Source organism: Plectropomus leopardus, chromosome 3 (genome assembly GCF_008729295.1).
Source record: "Plectropomus leopardus isolate mb chromosome 3, YSFRI_Pleo_2.0, whole genome shotgun sequence".
NCBI lineage: Eukaryota > Metazoa > Chordata > Actinopteri > Perciformes > Serranidae > Plectropomus > Plectropomus leopardus.
In genome coordinates, this window is record NC_056465.1 from 22,522,142 (window position 1) to 22,545,230 (window position 23,089).

At 40.1% G+C, this 23,089-nt stretch overlaps 1 protein-coding gene across 2 annotated transcripts; it reads left to right on the forward strand.

Moving 5' to 3' along the window:
• Positions 1-585: 585 nt before the first annotated feature.
• On the forward strand, positions 586-22,786 carry tnfaip8l1 (tumor necrosis factor, alpha-induced protein 8-like 1). 2 transcript variants are annotated; one of them, XM_042483902.1, is made up of 3 exons: positions 586-779; positions 17,416-17,695; positions 20,329-22,786. In XM_042483902.1, the coding sequence occupies exons 2-3, from the start codon at positions 17,424-17,426 to the stop codon at positions 20,615-20,617; spliced, it is 561 nt and encodes a 186-aa protein (XP_042339836.1). In that variant the 5' UTR covers positions 586-779; positions 17,416-17,423; the 3' UTR covers positions 20,618-22,786. The 2 variants fall into 2 exon arrangements, with proteins under 2 accessions (XP_042339836.1, XP_042339835.1); XM_042483901.1 differs by having other exon boundaries at positions 688-790.
• Positions 22,787-23,089: the final 303 nt, after the last annotated feature.

A 23,089-nucleotide genomic window follows, 5' to 3' on the forward strand; every position in this document is an offset into this window, starting at 1 on the left:
ATTAGACAGATGACGAAAAACTTCCTGTATCCTAAAAACATCCGCTGACAAAATCTTTTTTTTTATTTTGTGTGTGTGCGTGCGTGCTCTCAGTACTAATTAAATGTCATAAGTGGGCAATTTAAAGAAAATGGTGATGTAACATCAAATAACAACACTTTTATTTCCTGAAACTTAACAAGGCAGTATATCATTTAGCCCCTGACATAAAAACTGCTCCCCACAGTTCCTGTTCATTGTTCCCTAAACACCATTTCCTCTGGGAACTTTTCAGCCTTGAGACTGGGGACTGGACCAGGATAATTACTGGAAACCCTACTGGTGGGTGGGGGGGGTTCAGGGAATGTGTTGGCTGTAAATGGCCCTTTCTTTCGGTCTGATTGGGCTGGTCCACTCCCCCCTCTTGCTCCTCCATTGGCCCGAGCCAACATCAATCTGTTGATTTCCAGGTCCCCCTCAAGTTTGAAACTTTTTTTTACGAGTAGGAGGAGGACTCGGGTTACAACTAACTCTTGTAACCGATCTCACAGCAGCCGAGAGAAGAAAACAGTCCTTCAATAATTTACACATCTGTGCCTGATACACGGTTACAGAACAAGCGGCAGCGGCAGCAGCGGGAGAGGACGCGTTTCTTTACCGCGGCAGCAAAAACAAGCGAACAAACAAAAAAACATGCAGTGAAGCGACTTTTTCCCAGCGCTGCCAGGATGAAGACTTGAGATATTTGGTGAAGATAAACTTTTCGTCTTGTTGGCTGACCGCTCCTGTGTCCCGCCGAGGTGAGAGGAAGGTGAGTCCCTGTTGTTGGCACCGGTCATCTTAACGGTCGGGCGGTTTTTAATGAAACATGTCATCAGCAAACATCGGTCATTATCGGAGGCCTGCGGACACACACACCCGACTTACCAGGCCGTTAAAATGTTTACTGTTGTCGGCGAAGAGCTGCTTTTTCGGGGTCAACGGACTATTAGGAAGTTATTAAGCCTCACTTTTGTTTGCTGGGTCACTTGTCTCCTTTTTACAGGTTTTAATTTTACTGCGAAGTTAGCGGAAGTAGCAACGGTCAAGCTTGTGCATCCATGGTTGGGACGTGATTCAAATATAGCATGTTGACAATTAAGCTAGCGGCGACAATAATGGCTTCCAATTTTTTTTATGGTAAGGTCATTATTTTGTCATGAAATAAACTCATCAGTTATTTAGGTGCGAGATTTTTTTTTTTTTTTTTTTTTTACATATGATTTATTTATGAGATTTTCAAGAAATTTTTATACAAAACTTCAAAAACACAATGTGCAAGGCCATACATGTCCATAAGAGATACAATTGGCAGAAAACTAGACAAATAATACAGCAAAGCAAGGTTGTTTGTAGAGACATTCATAGAAAAAATGCATGGGAACAAGCAGTACAGTCTTAAAAGGTAATCATAAATAATAACCACAAGGACAACAACAACAACAGGAAATAAGAAAACAAAGACAAGTAAACAGACAAACAAAAAAAAACAAAGGAAAAAAAAAGCAGATAATAATGAGTGCATGCGTAATCACAAATACAAAATGACCTGCTCAATGCAGATGTACCACTAGGACTGGAAAAGCAGGGTTAGCAGGCCAGAGGGTTCAACATGGTGGTACAGTGACAGGGGGCACACCACCGATGGGGACAATATTCAACTGAATGGACCTGACATGTTCTAGGAAGGGGAGCCAAATTTTAGAAAATTTAACGTTTGAACCTCGAAGACAGTGTTTTATTTTCTCCAATTTCATAAAAAAAAAGGGCGTCTTTTATCCAGTGAGAATGGGAGGGTGGATGGGGGCTCTTCCAATGCATCAGAATTACACGCCTTGCTAGTAGTGTCAAAAAGGCAACAAGGTCAGAAGAGTAGGATGGCAGCGAGTGGTCAAGGGGCAGGACACCAAACAAGCCAACTAAAGGCGATGGGTGAATGTTAACAGATGTGATGGCTGAAAGTGAATCAAAAACAGAATTCCACAATGCAGACAGAGCAGGACACGACTAGTTGCGAGATTTTTACCAAGAAAAACTAGATTTATAACATTTATTTTTCACAATACAATTTTTTTTTTTTGCAAGAATATTGGTCATATATTATTTTGTTACTTAATTAATTTTGTGTACCTACTTTTTCTTTTTGCTGATAACTGTAAAACCAGAAGATGACACATGCTTTGTATTGTGATGGCATCTTGTAATCCAGGTGGGATGGGCCAGAAATGTTATGACACAGAAATAATAACTAACTATTGATACAGATGATTAGCATTGAAGATATTAGTTTATTGGCTGACAGTTTTTCTTATTTAGGCTATACATTGAAACACTATGCAGCAACTATCATTCACCCCAGGACACGATATTATCACAATACTTCAGCTCCAATACTATATCAATGCAATTTGTTTTGTGATATGGGATGTATTGCATTACATGTGTGGGATGCATTGCGATTTATTACGCTTTTTCAACTGTAAGTAGATTGAAACAGGATGCAGCAGCTATCTTGCATATTATTAGGTCGGGAATCACCACTGGCCCCACAATGCGATATTGTCATGATACTTAAGTCAAGCATTGCGATAACTTGTATTGCAAAACATTGTGATTTACTACACAATTTTCAACTGTAAATTGTGTCCCCGAAGGAACAAAATGTCAGCATATGTTTTATCTAATCGGATGAAGTTTTAAAAATAAAGTTTCTCACTCCATCCGTTTTTTAAATTGTGGCAAAAATGTATCCAGTTGTCTAAAAAAAGCATGTATTTGCAGTATTATTAATTTAAATAATAAAAACTTTGCAAAACTAACAGTCAAGCTTGGGACTTGATTTATATGTAGTATTTTGAATATTAAGCTAGCAACAATAAAATTGGCTTCAATTTTTTATGGTATGATAATACGTTTTGTAAGGCAATTGATTGATTGGTGAGTTATTGACTTAATTTGATAGGCATTGGTGATATTAGAGTTCATCGGCTAAAGATATGATAATACCAAATACGATATTATGACAATTCTTCAGTCATGATACAGTATTATTGAGTTTTTAAATGTTTTGCAGTATACGGAGTATTGCGATAAATTATGTCTCCAAAGGAAAAACATTGTCAACATCTGTTCAATAAGATAAAGTTTCTCATTTCAATCATTTTAGTGCAGAAAAATGTACCAAGCTGACTGAAAAAGCAATTTATTTATTATTCTAGTAGGGTACCAAAAGTTTAATTTGTATTTGCAATATTAATTATTTATATAATAACAAAAAAAGGAATTTGGTTTCTGTGTATTGGTACAATATTGCCATAGAAAATATCATTTTACTATGCTGCACTGATTTTTACCCCAACCCTACACATTATTAGAAAACGAAATGAGAAACAGTCTCTCGAAGTTCATGAATTAAACAATACGTTTTAGGTCATCATGTGGATGAAGATTACTAGTAGGGATATCATTTATTGATAAGTAAAAAAAAGCTGTGCAGAATGGCTAACCATATTTGGTTTAATGTGAAAACAATAGCTGGGACCCTGGATATCAGAAATACAAATAAATGTGTGGTAGATAAATAAAATGAATTGCTTTGTCAGTCTACTATATACGTTTTGCTGCAATAAAAATGATTAAAGTAAGATGAACAGACTGGAAAAGAGGCTATAAATCGCAATACTTACCAACATACGTTATCACAATACTATACATATCTCAAAACATTTAAATATAATAATAATAATAGCATATTAGCATATCATGGGACCCTTGGTGATTCCCATCCCTTCTGGAGGTCTTGCATCAATCAATTAAATATCAATTTTAGACTTTTGCAGGGCTTCGGTTCATGTTGGCTGAATTTTGTACCATTTCCATTTTTGCACATGCTCTGAGTTTGCTCACTTATTGCTTCAAATTCTGCATGTGCTGTCCATTTTTTGTCGAAAATGGACAAAAGACAAAACAATCTCCAGAGCATTATACAGAAAATCTGTGTTAATGTTATCAAGAAATATCAATCTATCGATATTCTCTCTAAATATTTGAAATGATACAGATACGCCAATATATCAGCTGCTCTTTCTGGCTCTCTTTTATTGTTGATGTTAATTACAGTTAATCTGCTGTTCTCTGCTATTAACCAAGAGAAGAAAAGTTGTCATCATGTTATGGCTTTGTTAGATTTATCTTTTAAAAAGAATAATAACTTGCATGCACTCATTGACAATCACCTTTGTGGTATTAAAACTGGTATCTAATATTAATATTTTCAAAGGGTTAGAAATTCCAGTTCAATGACAACACTAATATGTGTATAATGTGGCCAGTGGAGAAATATTTTATAAGAATCTCATGTTCTACATTTATGGTTTTACCATCAAAGAAACAGAGAATTTGAAAGAACAAGACTAAAAAAGCTATAAAGAAAAATGCTTTCATCCGTGCTGCTTTAAACCTAACAAGCCTTTTTGTAGCTTCACTGTAATCAACTGCGTAACCAGACCGAGACTGAAAAGGGTGAAGACATATGTTTTGCAAACACTGATATGTTTTGTAACACATTGCTGTGTTTACATTGTAAAGCCTTGCTCCAGAACAAGGTTTGAGTGAGGATGAATAGCTTCACTGTGCAGCTGGGGTTCTGGCAGGTAGCAGCAAACATTATCATGCACAGCCTCGACAGACATGTCAAATGAATTATGGCCTTGGATCAGGACTCGGGGTTGCCTCTCTCCTTGCATTAGCTGTATCAGTGGTGAAATGATTTGGCGTTTCTTCGACCTACTCTGTTTTTGTTGCTGAGGCGTCCTTTGTGTCTTTGTTGTTGGTAGCAATAACTGACAACCATTGAGCTGAGGCAAGGCCAAAATCATTACCACAAGAAAAGTTGGGGGCTTTATGATTTCTTTATAAATATCTTGTATAATCATATGTCAGCCATAAATATATGATGATACAGACAACGTTTAAGTCATTTTTCAAGCAAAAATGTCAAACGTCCCTGTTTCAGCTTCTCAGCTGTAAGGATGTGCTGCTTTTTTGTGTTTTATATCAGTGTTTTTGCATATCTTTTGGTTTTGGACTGACGATTATATAATTAGCCATTTAAAAATGTCTCAGTGGGCTCTTGGAAATTGTGCATTTTTTCCACTGTTTATTTTTTCCACTTTACATACATGTGATTCCTGACAATTTTGGCATGTGGCCCCTTCAAAAGAAGCTTTATTTTAAATTGAATATTTTTTGGCTGGTAGGACAAAACAAACAATCCAAAGTCACCAATTCAAGTGTCAGTGAGGACTTTTTTTTTTTTTACTATTTTCTGACATTTTGTGATATAAAAGATGAATCGGTTAATTAATATGATAATCGATGTTGAAAATAATGGTTAGTTACAGCCCTAAAATCATCAAATTGATGTCCATTGCCTTGGAAGGCAAATAAAGTGAAATTGAAATACAGTACAGTAGAAGTACAATGAAAGTCCTTTTGTTTTAGATTTCATCCATGACTGGTTTTAATGAGTATTTGCTTTTCATCATTAATCATAGCTTTGTGCTTCACAACAGCTTTATTATTGTTTCAGCACAATGTGATTCTGAAAGACAAGAAATAATAATAATGATATACGATAATTACCAGTCAATAGCAGGATTAAGCAGATGCTGGCGAGCCTCGTCTATGTATATTTCAGGGTAACTGTATCTGTGCACATCCCCTCCTCCGAGTGTCTTTTAGAATAGGACAATGCAGTCACGTTGCCAGACATCCCCCATGCAGTGCTATTAAAGGCAGAGCTTGAAATTGCAGCAGTAATGCTAGAGACACTGTTGTTCCTGCTGAGGAGACTCCATGGTAACTCACCGGCAAGACCAGAGATGTGTTTGACCTGCTTTTACTAGGCTGCAAAGTTCAGCCGAGCACGCAGGTGGCCTCCAGTTTCCCTGGAAACCCAAAACACTCGATGCATGTGGCCTTGTCTGAAAGAGCAGAGCCGCATGACCTGCAAATATCACGGCATTGTTTGAAATGGAAAGAGTGAGGGACGGCGATGTCTGCCAATAGACTGGACTCGATTAGAGACCCCACTTGAGTCATCTATTAGTCACAGCCATGTTCTCTCATATTGGTCCCCCTCTGTTTTCACTGATCTCCATCCCTGCTGTTCTTGCAGCCAAGCACTTTGATATTTGCCACTCCGTTGACACACTGAGTTAACAAATTATGCTCTCCTGAGGCTTGAGGTGAAGAAAATTACTCATAATGTGCCCTGCTCTTATGGTGGCCTTAATTAAAATGTCATAGGCCCAGACATCAGTCATAGCTCAAGCACCAGTTATCACCTTGATTATGTCTTGCGCTGTAACGATGCTAATTATTTTGCAAATAATATGTAATTAAACCTTGGACATGGCAGTCGCAGTGAAGTCATGTGATGGTGGACTGCTGTTTTTTTATTCTTTTTTTTTTCGTTCCTTAGATGTGTAATTTCAAAGCAGCTCAGTTGTAACCATAAAACAACCACCCGTTTCTGAATTTTAATGCTAGTACAAATGTTGTCAGTGAGTGTTGTGTTGGCCCTCGGGCAGCGCAGCAGCTACTGTATTCCCAGCCTTATTATACATGCGAAACGCTGGCTGATGATCCCAAATTAACGCCATCAGCTCCCAGTCACACTCTCTTACTGTGTGTGCTCTCAGTCCACCCTGTTATCCCACGTCCCTCTCCTCTGCCCCGACCTGTTGCATCGCAGCAGGCTCCTCTTAGCCTCCGGTCTATTTTAGTCCAAATCGGCAGGCTGAATTATTAATCCCCGATCCATTATATGCTGATGTGTTAATTATTAATTGTTCAGCAGGCTCTGGCAGATCTGAGAAAACTGTTAAAAAAGGGTACGATGGGGCATAGTGTCGGAGTGAGAGGCACTGATTGCTTCCTTTCTCGGCAGATCTGCACAAGTCTTCACAGATGATGACTGCGTGGGAGGAGGAGAGAGTGACAGCACATAACCATCATACAAAGATCCACTTTATCCGACGCATGCATGTTCGCATATGTGCATCGGTTTGGATGTAATCATGGCTTTCATGTCAGAGCCACGAGTGTACAAAGAGACCATTACACAGACACAAACGCATGCCATATGTACAGTTGTTAACACACAGCACCAGCTCTCCTATTAGCAGTCAGCACCTCCTCTGTTATGCAACATCTCAAGAGAAGAGTGAGACAAACACTACAAAACTTGATGAAAGATGAAATTGCGGCGTTCACTTGTCCTGAAATCCTGCTGTTGATTCCCTAACAGTGGAGTGGTTCCAGTAGCTCAGCTCATTTGAGTGGTTACTTGTCCTCTCCGAACACAAAGCACGGATGTACCTTATGTAACAACCAGGACTGTCTATTGTTTCTCAAAACGAGACGGATTATATCATACAGCTGGGGAGAAGAAGTTTTTCTGCTTTAAGATTTTTCAATAAGAATCAGTTTTAATGACATCCGTATTTTTTGGTCATGATCAAGAAGCTTTTTGTCAAACTTTCTCTCAGGGGCGCACAGTTTTTTAAATTTCCTTCAGTGTTGTGAAGCTTTTATTCAGACTGGCTTTAGAAAAGATAGGATAGCAGTTCTGTCGACTTCACACGTTTTACTATTTTTTATTCACCCTTTAATCGTGGCGGTTTGACAAAAGGCTACAAAGCAAATGCAGTATGCTCAGAGTAAGTACAAAGTACATACTCCAATCCAGTTCACCAGCCCTGCAATAAATAATACCTTTATGATGCTTATCCTGTTTACTTTTTGATGTGTCTGTTACAGAGAGGTTTTGGGTGAATACTCCACTGTATTTTAAATAAAATCCTTGTATAAGAGCTGAATGGTACAGAAAAATATTCTTGTATAAAATTATTAATTCTTTAAGTCATTTTTCGAGCCAGCTATTACTAGTTCCAGCTTATCAGATGTGAGGATTTTTATGTTTTTCTTTTTCCCTGTGTGAAAGTGAGCTGCATATCTTTGGTTTTGGACTGTTGCGCTAATAAAATGAGCAATTTCATGACATCACTCTGTGCTCTGGAAAATTGAGATGACTTTTTTTCTGACAAAGAATTAATCAGGGAAGTACTTGAATCAACAGCCGTTCCTGACAGTGTATAAGCTTTACAGTGGTAGTTTTTATTGTACAGATTTTGTACAGTTTCGCATTAAAGGCTGCAGATGTTGCTGTTGTTGTTGTTGTTGTTTCCATACTGGTTCATCTTTTTAAGGTACTCTGAACTGAATATTTTTGGGGTTTGAGCTGGACATGTTTCACTATTTTCTGACACTTTATAGATAAAACAATGAATAATCGAAAGGAAAAATCTGCTGATTATTCAGTCATGGAAATGGTTGTTAGCTGTAGCCCTGGATTAATTCTGGTTACAGTGCACTGCTCACACTGTTTTGTTTTTACCAGTTTTATGCATTGAAAATATTCCATTTTTGGTATTTGTATTTATTGAACAGTTGACAGCAGCAGGACCCAGCAGGAGAGAGGAATTGGGGAGGGATAGAGGGAGGAGGACATATGATAAAGGTCATTGGCCTGACTCAAACTTGAGATGTCCCAGTTACCAAGCTTTTGCTTTTGACAATGTGAAGGACTAAGATCAAGAATCTTTTTGTTTTTCCTACACCTCCAACATCTGAAGTAAGTGTCTGACTGCAGACAAATAAGGTATCTTTTCTAAAATCAGATCTAAAATTTCTGATCTGCGCTTTTAGCAACTGCTCAGATCAGATTTGTGTGTCCAGACATCACCAGCCTATGTGCTTGGCTTGCTGTGGCAACAACATAGGCATCAGGAACTACATGGCCACACTGGTGATGTGGCTTTCCAAGGCGGAGGCAGGAGTAATCGATCATTGTGTCCTCCAGAAAAATCGTGCTGTCAATTTGTGGTGGGAAACTTGTTCCTCCTGTTGTCTTCATAGTACACTACTAGTATCAGCGTGAATTCTGCTCGGCGCTTACAGTCACTCTGGATGTGATGTCGTCCTTGTGTATCGCTCTATGAGTGACATAAAAGAGACTGTTGTCACAATATTGGAATTCTTTGATACAGAACTATTTAAAAAACAATATTTGATGCCATTTTTGATACCACTGGGAAAATATTAACATTGAGGGCATAAAATTTTAAATTTTGCTTAACGGATAAGTATAACAAGGCTATGACACGACAACTAAGACTTCTCTTTTCTTGGTGAGTAGCAGTGAACAGCGGGAATGATGGAAGTAAGCATTAACAAAAAGAGAAATGCCCCTTTCCCACCAAAAGTATCGCAGACACTCTGGGTTTTTAAACATGGGGAAACCCCATAAAAATAGGCTATATATGGGGCAGCTCAGTTGGTAGAGCAGGCAGCTTTGCAGCAGACGTGTGGTTGTGTGTGTGTGTGAGTGTGTGGATTGTTTTGGTGTGTCTGTTTGATGTCGTGGATGTGCCAAGGGAGCAAGTAAACACTAGACAGCAGCATGGACAGAAGTCTGTGAAAACTTTACAGTGGTTACCTTTCTTTATATTTCTCTGATGTATTCAGTCTCTCTTTCAAACATGGTGCAGACCAATATGGGTCAATGTTTTAGCGCAGCTTAGGAGGAGATGGAAGGTAATTTCTGTGTCTTCGCTGGTTAATTAGCTGAAATTAGGATGTCGTGTTTCCATCAATGCCGATCGGAGCTAGATGCAATAATACCCATGACTACTGCAAAGTCAATTGACTCGGATGTGAATGCCAATTCTGCACATTCCCATTACGTTAAAAAGCCAGATGTTAGTGGGTGTTAGCGGGTTTTTGTGCGGTGGGAAAGAGGCTAAAGTGAGAGAATAGCTCATACTGATGTATCAATACCACAGTAAATGAGTACTGAAACTGTTTGAATACGATATGTATTGACAAATCGATATTTTCGTCAACACTAATCGGACTGAGATGCATCTGTAGAAGTAAATCGCATTTCAAACCATCCTAATGATGTTTATATCTGATTTGCAAAAAATTTATTTAATGTGTGTTTTGTTTTTTTGTTTTTTTTTAAATCTGAATGCAACCCCCCCCCCAAAAAAAAAAAACAAAAAAAAACTGGTCTGGTTTGCTGGAAAAAGCCATAATTTGTCGAGTAAAGAGTACAGAGCGGAGAAAATGTTACTGCCAAATATCAGAGGTAATCATTAGACACACATTATGTTGAGGGCAGACTGGATTGTTTGTGTTGTTTGGTGCATGATTCAGGTATTATTTCCGTCTGTTCAGAAAGTCAAAGAGCAGTAAATGCCTACAAATGCAGAGCTGTTCTCAGTAATCGGCTCCATCCTATGGCAGTGGAGATTTTCTTTGCTGATGGACTCATCTCTGTCAGGGTCACAGTGCCCCACTCCATGTGACTACTCATCCCTGAAGAATATAAAAGTCGTGACATTTTCTGCTGCCATCAACCAATCACTTGTAAGACGAAGTGTCATGGAAAGTTCTGCAGCCTCTGCCAACGCTTTTTCAGCAACTTGAGGTGGCCAGACAGTGTAGAAACACATTCTTTATTGTTTTTTTCTTCTTCATGCTGGCTGTTATCAGCACCCGCCAAGCTGTCTAGATTGGCAGCAGGTATTAGAGTGGTGATATTTTGGGTGTTGTGGACTCTTCTTCCTCATGAGGCGTAATGGCGTGCATTAGAGTGGGCGGGAGCTACAGGTGTATCCAATTTCTGGCTCTTTCTCACCTGTCACACCTCAGCTTTAGTTTGAGTGACAAGTGAGTACACTCAATGCAGAGGCTGCATCCTGGATCCTGCTCAGTGTCCCCTTTTGGAAAGCCAATCCCACGCTTGCATCATGTTGGATTTAGTCTAAATATGAGCAACCAAAAAGGCAAAATATGTTCATGTCAAGTAGCATGTGTGGAATGATTATGCACTCTCGAGCAGTGATTTGTCTCTACTGCAGCTAGTTGAGTCAAACATTCACTGTCTCCTGCTTCTCATATTTGATGATTATCAGCCTTTCTCTGTTTAATATCATTGTATTTTTGATATCTTTGGGGCTGAGCCTGTATGTTGGATAGAGCAAGCAATTTAAAGTTGTCTTCTTTTGCTCTTTGAAGTTGTGCTGAATATTTTCTTAGACTATTATTCGATATTTTAAAGGCTTTCTTTTTTTTGTTGGCTTATGATCACTTGAGAAGAAGCAGTCTGCTGAAGACCCCTAATCACAGTTTGGAGTTTTAGTATGAGTTTTGAGCAGTTCAACCAAAGTCATTTTTCCTTCTGGGATTGTTTCATTTAAAAGATTCAAGATTAAAGGATAGAGTATTTCACAAGAAAAAATACCAAGAGCAATGCAGCGCAGTAGTGATACTCAACATGCAGCCAGAGGACCCAAACTGTAAAGCCTTGGGATGCCAGGTTGCATCCCCGGCCAAAAAGCTTTTAGTTTCCTAGCATACTTCTGCGTTATGCAGCCTACTCAGTATGCAGAGTAGTGTTTCCCATGCTGGCCCCGCCCGTGAGTTCACGCTCCACCTGTAGGCTTTACATTGTGATGGCGCCACAAATTTTGAAATCGCTTTACTTGGCTCAAGGGAAGTTTTACCAATGACCTATAAAACCAACATGGATCAAAAATTCATAATAGAAAGAGTCATAATTTGTCAGTTTATGTTGTTTTGCATTTTGTACATGGGGCATCCAATCCATTTAATAGTTGTTGAGACATTTCAGTCTGGACCAAGGTGGTGGACAGACTGACCAACAAACATAAGCATCCTTAGAGCCAAGCCAACACACTAACAGATAATGAAAATAATCATTCGTTTCAGCCCAATAATCAGAAATAGATTTCATTAAAATAGGCTGCACCTGAATGCTCGGGTAAGTTGCACAGTGTTTCAAAGTTAAAACAAGATGTAGAAGTCATTCTTTACAGCCCTCGTTCACTTCATCAGTCTCAAAGGTCTCCGCAACGACCACACTGTGAAAATGCCAAATGAAGACGACAGCCAGTAGGAGTTGTCATCCCACTTATTCCCTTTTCCCCCAAATGAATAAAGCTGTTGGCTGAAGTGTCCCCAGCTTTACCTGCCCTGAAACTCAAAAGCAAATTAAAGCCAGATAATAAAGGGCCTATGCAGCTTCACCCGACCCAGCTTCAATAATCCTCCAAGGACTGAAGAGAGGACAGTTAGGTTATTTCTTCGTCATCACGGCCTCTTTTTACCTCGATCCCTCAGTCAGGCTGTCACACAGAGCTGACAAGGCTGTCTGCACCTGCAGGAGGGTGTGAGAGTCCCTGGGTGCATTACCCTGACTCCCTCTCTGTCACGAGACATCAATCTAACACTGTGTAGGGTCTGGTTTCATTTCCATGAGTCATGTTTGCTGAGCTTTCGCCTGCGTGTCTTTGTGACTGAATGTATGGTGGCTTGTTCTCTGCGATTTTGTAGCTTGTCTAAATGCTGTAATTAAGCTGCGGAGCTGTTAGCTGCTGCAATCTGTCATTGTTTTGCATTTCATTCTCAGCTGCTCAAACCAGACGTATCAGTTGTTGTTCATGATGTTTATGCGTACATGTGATGTTTGTTTGTGCAGTTTTCTGCATGCAGCAATTGCTGTCTGTTTTTTGCAACAATACTCAGCAGTTTTCACTGCTGTCATGTCTTGTTCTGCCTTAAATCCCTTAAGATTTTGCCTCTATAAATACTATGGAGACGCTGTGTCAGTGTTGGCCAGGCTGTCCCCTGGGCAGCGGGCTTCACAGGCCATTTAGATCTGGCACTAACCACTCTCATGCTGCAAAGTCACCCAAAAAAAAAAGATTCCTTGATCGAAAACCTTTTCATCACTCCGAGCATTTGTCCCCCGAGGACCTTTTTTCATGAGGCCTTTAGTTTTCTCGTTTAGGGGAAATGGAAAGAGAAAGTGAGGATCTCCCTCCATCCCTAAGATAATAGTGCCAGCGGTCTGTTATGTCACTCTTCATCTTTGAATGAAACCTCAGACAGACAATCCCAAGTGCCACCACGTTAAAGTGTTTGTATTCATGGCTATAAAAGATAAAACACTCCTCCCTTTCTCATGCTTCTTCTGTTTTTCGTCGGCCGGCTACACAGAGTTGTGATTGGCTCCGCTTCCTGACGAGAGTGGAATTTAATGAGCAATATGAAACCACCCTCCAATCTGAGAAAGAGCTCGCTTTTCTTAATGTGCCCCATTATCCAGGCGCACTTTTCTAAACTCTTAAACGTCCATCAGCAAGGGCGAAGAGAGGGAGGTAAATGCAGACTTTACTCTAAGTGTTGCGATAAGCGATTGTCCTCTTGAGGCTCACCGTTGTGATTAGAGGGTGACAGCAGGACTAAGTGATTGTTTTCAGTCGCTGCTCACATAATGCTCTCGATTTTTTTTTTTTTTTTTTTTTTTCTGAGCCTGATCATTGGTGTCTTTCTCCTTGTTATCCGTTTCACACACATTGCATCAGAGCAGGATTTTCTGTAACAAGTGCAGCCTGGCAAGTTTGGAGTTACGATCCAGGAGAAACGGTCGATGGGGATCTTCCAGTGATCCTTGATCAGCACAGCCAGAGGCCCGATTAAACGTCCAGCACCTGCAAAGAGAGAGAGAGTAAAACTAGATTCAGCATGAGCAGGAATATAAATGACCTCTCATTCAACACCTACATTTCCCCAGATGTTATAGGATTGATATATAACGCGCCCCCTGCCCCTTTTCCCCCACCATCTCTTTGCCTCTGTCTTTGCTTTGCCTCTCCTCATGTGTCTCCTCCCTGGGAAGCATCCTGCTGACACTCTCTCCAAGGAGTCTTATTGATATTCTTGGAGAGGCATTGCAGAGAGAGAGGGAGAGAGAAAGAAAGGGGGGAATGAAAGTCACACACTGTAGCAGCAGACGCACTGCCTTCTAGTACCAACAGTAAAAATCACAAGTCACGCAGCAGGGATGTGTCACCGTTCATTTTGTCTCCTGCACTAATAGAAAATCTCCTGCTTTGGATTTTTATTATTCTCAAGCGGGTGGAAAGGCAATTTGCCAATCATGCAGATTTTCAGTTAAGCTTTAGGGTTACTTTCATGTAGAGGAGATTAAACCCCTATTGTGATGTGAATGGGACACTTTGCTTTAATAATTATTTTGTTTTCACCGTGACAGTCAACTATTAAGCTGCATTTAGCACATCAGTGACAAGGAGATGTGTTAATCAGATCTGACTGTTTTATTCCCCTGAGGTGATGAAAAGTTTTACTTATTTGAAGAAGATGCAACAAAATGGGGCTGGGTGATGTTTGAAATGTTTCAATAATTATGCTGATTCAACATTACAGATACCAAGAGGACACTTTGTTCAGTGGCTTACTTGTAAGGAATAGAATGGTGTTTTATCTGTAGAGCTGCAAAGATGATTCATTAAGTGATTATTCAATCAACAGAAAATTAATCTACTATTTTGTTAATCATTTGAGTCATTTTACAAGCAAAAACTCCACACCATGTGCTATTTCAGCTTCTCTAACACCAAAAGCACACCAAGCAGTGGAGAAGTGCAGCCTGCGGCAAGATGCTATGCAGTAGCCACGGAAAACTACAGCAGCCGCTCGGGGCTGCAGTCATTTTATCCTACAGCCAAACTCAAAGTTGGGGATAGTTAAACTTTAAGCAGTGAATAGCAGCCAGAGGATACCTGCAGCCAATCAGTAAACACAGTCCTGTGACTCCTGTGATGTGTAGACCGATGGTACAAAGAATTTCTTCCCGCCTGAAACACATGTACAAGCCTGCTGCCTGCAGAAAAATGTAATTATTGCACACCCGCACATCGCTGAAACTTGGGTTGTTTTCGACATAATGTGAGGACTTGTTGCTTTTTTTTCTAGTGTTTTGGACTACACATTTGTAGGTGTCATCTTGACCTCTACAAAAGAAAAGCTGACATTTTTCACTCATTTCTGACATCTCAGTAATACCTGCAGTGACAACACAACACTTGTGGTTACCAAAGAATATTGAGGTTCAATACCTCCTCATCATCTGATAATTCACAGTACATATTGACTTTGACTGTTCTCCTGTTTCCTGTTTTTTTTTTTTTTTTTTGTGAACTGTGTTAACCGTGTGTGTCTATGTGTGTGTGTGTCTGTGTGTGTGTGTGTTTCTGTGTATGTGTTTATGCTCTGCAGGGAATAAAAAATTGAGAACTGGTTTTCAAAATGTCTGAACTATCAGAATCGTTTGACTCTAAAACTTAGCAGTTCCCTTTATCGATGCCGACATGTTGCAAATTGCAATACAGTGACATCAAACATTTGCGTCTATGCTGATAGAAACTTGCAGCAAGAAGGTGTGAGGCTTTATTTGAAGAAGAAAGATGACAGAGCTGCTGTTATGTCTGATCATTTCAAGTAAGGGTGGAACTGGCAGTATGCTGAAACATACACAACAAGGACTTAAAATCCAGGAATGCCATGTATCTGACACTCTATGCATGAGTGCTACTGTTTCCTAACTGAGCAGCATGTCCATTACCGAGGGTAAATTACTTGTAGTTACATTAGCACCATGCAGGCAGGCTTAGCACATTTTTCTTTGAATAAGCTGTCAGCTACACTGACACTGACATCGGAGATAATCAAACTGTTGTGTTGAAGCTGTGGTAGGTCTACTTTTTTTCCTTACAGAAAGTTGATCAGGTATCATTAAGGGGATCCATAAAGAATTGAGCCAATAAACAGACTTGATAATGACTTTGATATCAATATCAAAATTCTATCAATTAATTCCCATCCCTAATGCTCTGTTAACCGACCCTGTACTATCATTTTACATAATTAACTGGGAAGAAAATGCGTCAAACTCCACAGTGAAGGAGACATTTTTGGTGTCGTCTTCATCCATAAAATCCTGCAGATAGTACTTGGAAAAAATCATTACCTTAAGTTTGTCTGAAACAGTTCATTGGTCACCTGATTGCAGAAAATCTGAATATAAGTTAATTATCTGAAGTCAGCTTTAAAGCAAAATGCCAAAAAGTCTCTGGCTACGGTTTCTGAAGTGTAAGGATTTTCTGGGTTTTTTTTTTTTTTTTTTTGTATGATTGTGAAATAACTATCTTTGGGTTTAAAGCTATTTGTTGAACAAAGCAAGCAATTTGAAAACATCACCTTGGGCTCTGGGAAGTTATAACAGGCATTTTCTGACATTTTATAATCGGTGTTAATTAAAATAATTGGTAGTTGCGCCCTATTTTAAGATCCCTGAAATTAAGTCTAGGGAGTTGTTTTATGATAAAAACTAATTAGTTTTTAGCTCTTTTTGTATAATTTGTAAGAATACATTTTTGGAGACAGTGGACATGTCTTATCAAAATGAAATTCCCCCCTCCCCTTCACCCTCGTTCATTCAGCCTGCACGGGCATCGAGGGCAGTTGTGAAGTGTTGTGTTGCTTGCTTACTCTTGTGCACTCACAGGTTATCCTTTGAGATCCGTGAAGGTTAGAAAAGGATTGTACAGGAAAATAGATTAATTTAAAAAAAAAAAAAAAAAAACTGAATATACAAACCTGAATAAGTGACCTGCAGAACACAGCGAGACGAGGCATGTGAAATGATGAGGCGTGCTGTGGACCTGCCTCATTTGATAGGAGAGATTGGAGGGGGTGTGAAAGCCGGCGGCCCTCGTGACCCTCGCTATTCATGAGCCTCCATCATGGGGGCAGCGTTTTACTGAGCCACTCTGCTTTGGCACACAATCACACACTCAGAAACAACATCATACATAAATCAAGCAACACACGTGAGGTGAATGAGCTCGTACTGTCTGCCTCCTGTTCACCTTCACACACACACACACACACACACACACCCCTTGTTCTCGAATGCATTCAGCAGATAAGACATCCAGATTGCATTGTCTGCTTTGCGTGGTCATACTGTAACTGACTTTACTCCTGAGCGTGTAATGACACATTCTTCTCTAACTATGTTGTAGGCTCCAAGCCAGAGGGTTGCTGGGGCTAATTTGACAGCTGCCACGGCTCATTATCTGATAAAGGGGACAGTTCTTGGCCCTGCAGTTTAAACAGCGTTAGTGTAGATGTTATTTGCAATAACCTCACACATCGCAAGCTGTCAGTGTGTTATGTTTGTTCATTCTTGCTTTGGAGATGAGAGTCTGAGCTGCGATCTAAGAAACTGTTTCACATCGCCTAAAACTTGGGAAACAACATGTTTCCAGTCTTTGTTTGAAAAAGGAAACAGAATATGTACACTGCCATTTCATTCACAACAATTTGAATGATCTGTTTTCCTCTTTTTTTCTCTGTCTTTGTCTAATCTTGACTCAGACTTGACCATGGACTCCTTCAGCACGAAGAGCTTAGCCCTGCAGGCGCAGAAGAAGCTGATGAGCAAGATGGCCACCAAGAGCGTGGCCAACCTATTTATCGACGACACCAGCAGCGAGGTGCTGGACGAGCTGTACCGCGTCACCAAAGAGTACACCCGCAACCGCAAAGAGTCCCAGAAGATCATCAAGAACTTGATCAAGATGGTGGTGAAGCTGGGAGTGCTTTACAGAAACAACCAGTTCAACAGTGAAGAGCTGATCCTGGTGGAAAACTTCAGGTAATAGAAAGAAATAGAATTGTGTCAGCTGAATCAGATTTAGCTGTTCAAAGTCAATATTCTATGATTCAAGGTATGTTTTTTCCATTTCAAGTTTGAATTGGGTTTAGCCGGGCGTTCAGATGGTATGACAGCGGTATTCAGGTAATAAAGTAGGCTTGACAATCTAACTGCGCCAACTATGGACAGGAAGTGTGCAACAACATTTTTTGTCGACACTAGATAAGTCAAGTTAAGACTGTCATATTAAGCTGCTGTGAGCTGTAAATTCACCACCTCTAGGCAGAAGGTCTTTCCTCCTCTGTGACGCTGTCTGCATGTCTGCAGCTCCCTGTACCAAAGAGTAGCATGAAAGTCAAGAGCACTCACTCCGCAGCCAATCCTGGGGACAACAATGTCCCTAGAGGTAAACTATGCAGCAAAGTGACTTGCAAAAAACAAAAACAGTCAAACAAACCAAAAAAATGCTTGAGTTGAAGCAATCTCAGGAGACCTGGGGGTCTCCGGCAGAAGATGTGAATCTCTGACTTTGAGGGGTAGGCCCTGGAAAGGATTGTGCTCGATGATTTCTTCCTGAGAGTTTGAGGAGAGAAATATCACTCGTGTGTTGGTGGGTAAAAAACAGTGCAAGATTCACAAGGGAAATAGGTTATCTTAGCATGAATACTGGAAGCAACAGCCAGCTGGTCTAGCTCTGTTCAAAGTTCAGAAATATGCCTACAAACGTTAAAGCTTATCCTCTTATTTTAATCTGTACATTAACAGTAAGAATGACAATTTGTTGTTTTAGAATAAGTTACATGTTTAATTTTCCCTGCGTAGAGAATAAAGAGACGGCCGCCTTTGACAAATTTGATCCCGCCTTAAACTCTCCACAAAACCGTGTGAGTGTCTCCATTGAAAATACTTTTCAAACAAATGTTGTACTTGGTGGATTTTTGTCATTTGTAACTGCACCTGCAGCAGAGCACTGATGTGGTGGCACTGTATCATAATCAGCACAGTGCACCGGGATAGATGCTGCCAAAACTGCCACAGAGGAAGAAGAGAGCCATTTGTTTTAGGCTGGACCGCTGCAAAGCTTGTACCAGCCCTATCAAGTGATCATCATGAGCTCATCATAAGTCTTCTTTTCTCTGCCGTTCAGTCTTTTAATAGGGCTCTTACAGATGCTGTTGCAAATGGCAATTTGTGTTTGTGAATACAGCTCTATGCAACTCGATAAAGTTGGAAAAATATTCAGAGATTCAAACTTCTTGGATCAATAACTCATAAGAAAAACCTTGTTAAAACACAAAGAACTCTTTTTCCAACCGTAGAAAAGCAGACAAGCTACAACCTAATTTTTCGTCAAAACAAGCCGTCCTCAGAGCTGAACAATAACAGACTTGAGTGGTTACAATTAGTCAAGTAAAACCCCCAAGAATTAAATCAAGTCATTTTTAGGCAGAAACAACCATTCGGTAACAAGATAGCAGCTGCAATCACTCTTCTTTTGGGGCCCCTGATTTTTGGTTTCTTTACATCAGCAGCATCTCTTGGCCAACACTGTGGCCTGTGTGTGAATGGGTGAATATGGCATGTAGTGTAAAGGCTCTCTGAGTGGACGGACGGCTAGAAAGTCCATTAAAAATTATTATCATTATTTATGTAGTATTAAAATAGACTAGCACTAGGGGTCTGTTTTGTTCATTCTTAGGCATTATTATCTCTATAGTGTCAAAATGGAAGCAGTTTCACAGTATTACATTTGTCCAAAAAAAAAAAAGGCCATTGCTAGGAGCTGGCTGAAACATGACCTTACAAGTCCAGGACAGTGGATGGTCATTGCAGAGGAACTACATTCTATGGAAAAACTGACTTTTCACGTATGGACTAAAGCAGGGACACATGCTCAACGCTGGAATAAATGGACAGACTATAAGAGAAAAGTGTTTTTCATTAAGCTGGTCTGAAGTTGATGTATCAAAAGTTGTAAACTAAATGCATTGGCACCCCTCTTCTCTTCTTTGTGTATGTTTTAACTGAAAACGAATAAATATGATATAATATATCATTTTATGATAATATATAATATGATATATATAAATGATAAATATAATTTTTTTAAATAAAAAAAAAAGTATCAATTTTCTCATCTAACACTCAGAAAGAGAGCAAATAAATATATTCCCTAAAACGTTTGAATAGAGAGCCTTCGTCACATCCTCTCATAGATTTAAATATTGTTACATTGTGTATCAGAAGGTGACAAACCTTGAGAAACAACAACGAGCTGGTTCTGGTTGAGCACTTCAAACAGGGAGAACTGCAATTCAAGTACATTTTTGTGTGCTGATGGAAGCAAATTAAGGAAATTGACTTTTACATCAGTTTATATATTTTCCACTAAAATAGTGAAACTCAGCTTGGAGGCATGTGAAGCTGACATAAGTGCACAGTATGGAGAATGGTGATTATATTAGCATGGAGATGCATCGCTGCGAAGGACAACACTATAACTGATAGAGGGGGAGTTGTGAAACTTTTCTGAGGAAAATCATAAGACAGCAGTTTCTATTTTTACTTCTTTGTGCTGCTCCAGTCAGAATTAGAAACTGACAGCCTCTCCTCTCCCTCCTCTCGTCTCACAGGAAGAAAGTCCACACTCTGGCCATGACGGCGGTCAGTTTCCACCAGATTGAGTTCACCTTTGACCGCCGCGTCATGAGCGCCATTTTGAATGATTGCCGTGAGCTGCTGCACCAGGCCATCAAACGCCACCTGACAGCCAAGAGCCACTCGCGAGTCAACCACGTGTTCAATCACTTCGCTGACTGCGACTTCCTGGCAGCTCTCTACGGACCCTCAGAGGTTTATCGCGCCCACCTGCAGAGGATCTGCAACGGAGTCAACAAGATGCTCGACGAGGGGAACCTCTGACCTCCGCTGGGCTCGCCATCAGGCACCTTTTACCTCTAGTCACCCTCATGCAAGGTTTTCTAAGGTGACAATCATGAACATTTTTATTTTATTGTTTTTGTGTTTATGCGTGCCTTTCAGCCGTTACTGTAACACTGAAATTATCTTGGCTAGTTAGTCCAAAGTGTGTTTCTTCTGCAGCCTGATTTCTTGTTATTCCACAGTAAACAAAACCCAGCAGATGTTCTTTTTAGATGAATGTAAAACTTCATGCTCTTATCAGTATATTCAGGGATGGGAGCCTTGACAACTGTGCCTTAAAAAAACATATTTTTAACTTCATTTCAAGGGCACTCTGGTTGCTCTCGTACTAAATCAAAAAGACATGAATCAGGCACAGGCCTTCAGTCATATCTCTGTAAAGAGCTTTTAATGGACCAAAATGGTTTGGGGAGCACCAGGAGAGGAAGTGAATTTTTGTCTTTTCCAAATACCCAAGGACATTAAGTGATTTTTTTTCTTTTCTAAAAGTAGTATTGCACTCAATCCTGAACACGCGCTGTACTGTACTTTTCCTGCAATAATGAAACCATGTGAAACACAGTCGAGTAATCCTGCTTAGCCTGCATTTCCCCATCATGCACTGAACTCCTCTTTGTAGAGCAGCCAGGCCTTTTTGTTCAGGAGGCACCTATAAACCCAGTTTTGCTTTTAACAGTCTGGTTTATAGCCACCACAACAAAGATGAAGTATTTGGGTCATAGGGGGACCATAAACATGAAGGAATTTTATGCTGCATATTGTTGAACGCGTTGCCGACTGTATGCTCATCTGCTCGGAAAAACTGCAACTTTTGTATCTATAAATGTCATAATCACAGCAGGGGGAGCTGCACAATGTGACACCATCCTTAAAGGTTGCTCTGGCATTTTGTCGGAGAGGACTAAAACGCGATCACAGTCGGAACTACTCGTCATAATAGATGTTGGCGCCTGGGGTCAGTCGGTTTTAGATTTATTGGCGTCGCCTCAGGTTTATCCAAAAAAGCACTAAAATTCTGGTTTGAATTCTGACACATTTGAACTAAAAAGACTCCCCATGAGCAGTCAGATGAAAGGCTGGACGAAAAAACTGCAGCGCCGCATCTATGAAAAGGGCCAGGCAGGGTATAGAGATTAGAGCGGAGACAAACACAGTACCTGATTGTACTCTGCCACTGCAATTACAGCTCCCCACTCTGGGGTGGTATAATGGCCCGGAGCCTGCCTCCGTCGAGCAGCCACTCCATTTCACCAGCCTCATGTAATGTGATGGAGATAACCATCTCTGTTTGCGCAATGCAAGTCCTTTAATGGAGTGAAAGATGTTGTGATTCTTCCTTATAAAGGAGAATATGAATAGTTACTACTATCCTTCCCGAACCTCACACAATAGCTGTCTTTCCCTTTCTGCCTATGTGTTTTTGTATCACTGAGCCTGTCTGGGAGATTGTTTTGTGCTGCGGCCTCATTTTGTATTCTGTGTGTGTGTGTGTGTGTGTATATGTGTGTGTGTGTGTTTGTGTGCGTACCTGTGAGAGAATTGGAAATTGAGCCGTGTAATAAGCGCTGTGCTTTTTCCAGATAGGATTGCTGAAACTTTAACTTCATCCACAGCAGCTCTGCCAAAGAAACGAAGACTGATGTTGCTCAAAATGCAGTCGGAACATTTCAGAAAACACTATGCACTTGATAATTATAACCCTGGTGACGGTGATAATGAAGACAAACATGGTGGCTGTTGTGGTTTTAATTCTTAAATGATTTCCCTGAGTATTCTCGTTTGATAAACCCGTTTGACTCTTGCTGAATCATTTTGGGAGGCTTTCAAGTAAATCCTTGTTCCTAAGTCTCCCAGAACAGTTGACTTTAATTGTCTTCGGATGCCATTTTCTTCAATCCCTCCACATCTCAGGGTTGGTTTAAATCTCCCTCGGTTTAAAACCCATGACACACTAAACAGAAATGACCACAAACCTCTGCAGCAGCCCCACGTATTTTACTAAAGCTCTCAATCTAAGCATACTTATGTTGCATTTTTACCATTGTGAATTGTGAAATGTTTTTATTTTCACTCATGTACATATGATTGTTTTTGTGTCTATTGTATCCACACACGACAAATATAATACAATTTACTTTTTTAAAAGAATACATTTGTTTATTTTTTTTTTCCTCTTTCAATCAAGCACCGAGCGTCTTCCCATTAGTGTGTTGGAATTTTCCCGGCCAGATCAGGGGGTAATCTGACTATGTCTGACCTGGATTTAGTCGGCCAAATCCCTCTCCTCCTGCTCCCAGCATTGTTGGGAAGCCATGAAAGCAAACACGAACCCATTTTACTGAGACACAATTCAACTTTGGGTCGTTTTTTTCCACTTCCTGCAGGCCCACGCTGCGGTCAAAGGTAGAACAGGAAATTAGTAAGATGGAAAGACTTCTTGCTTCTGTTTTT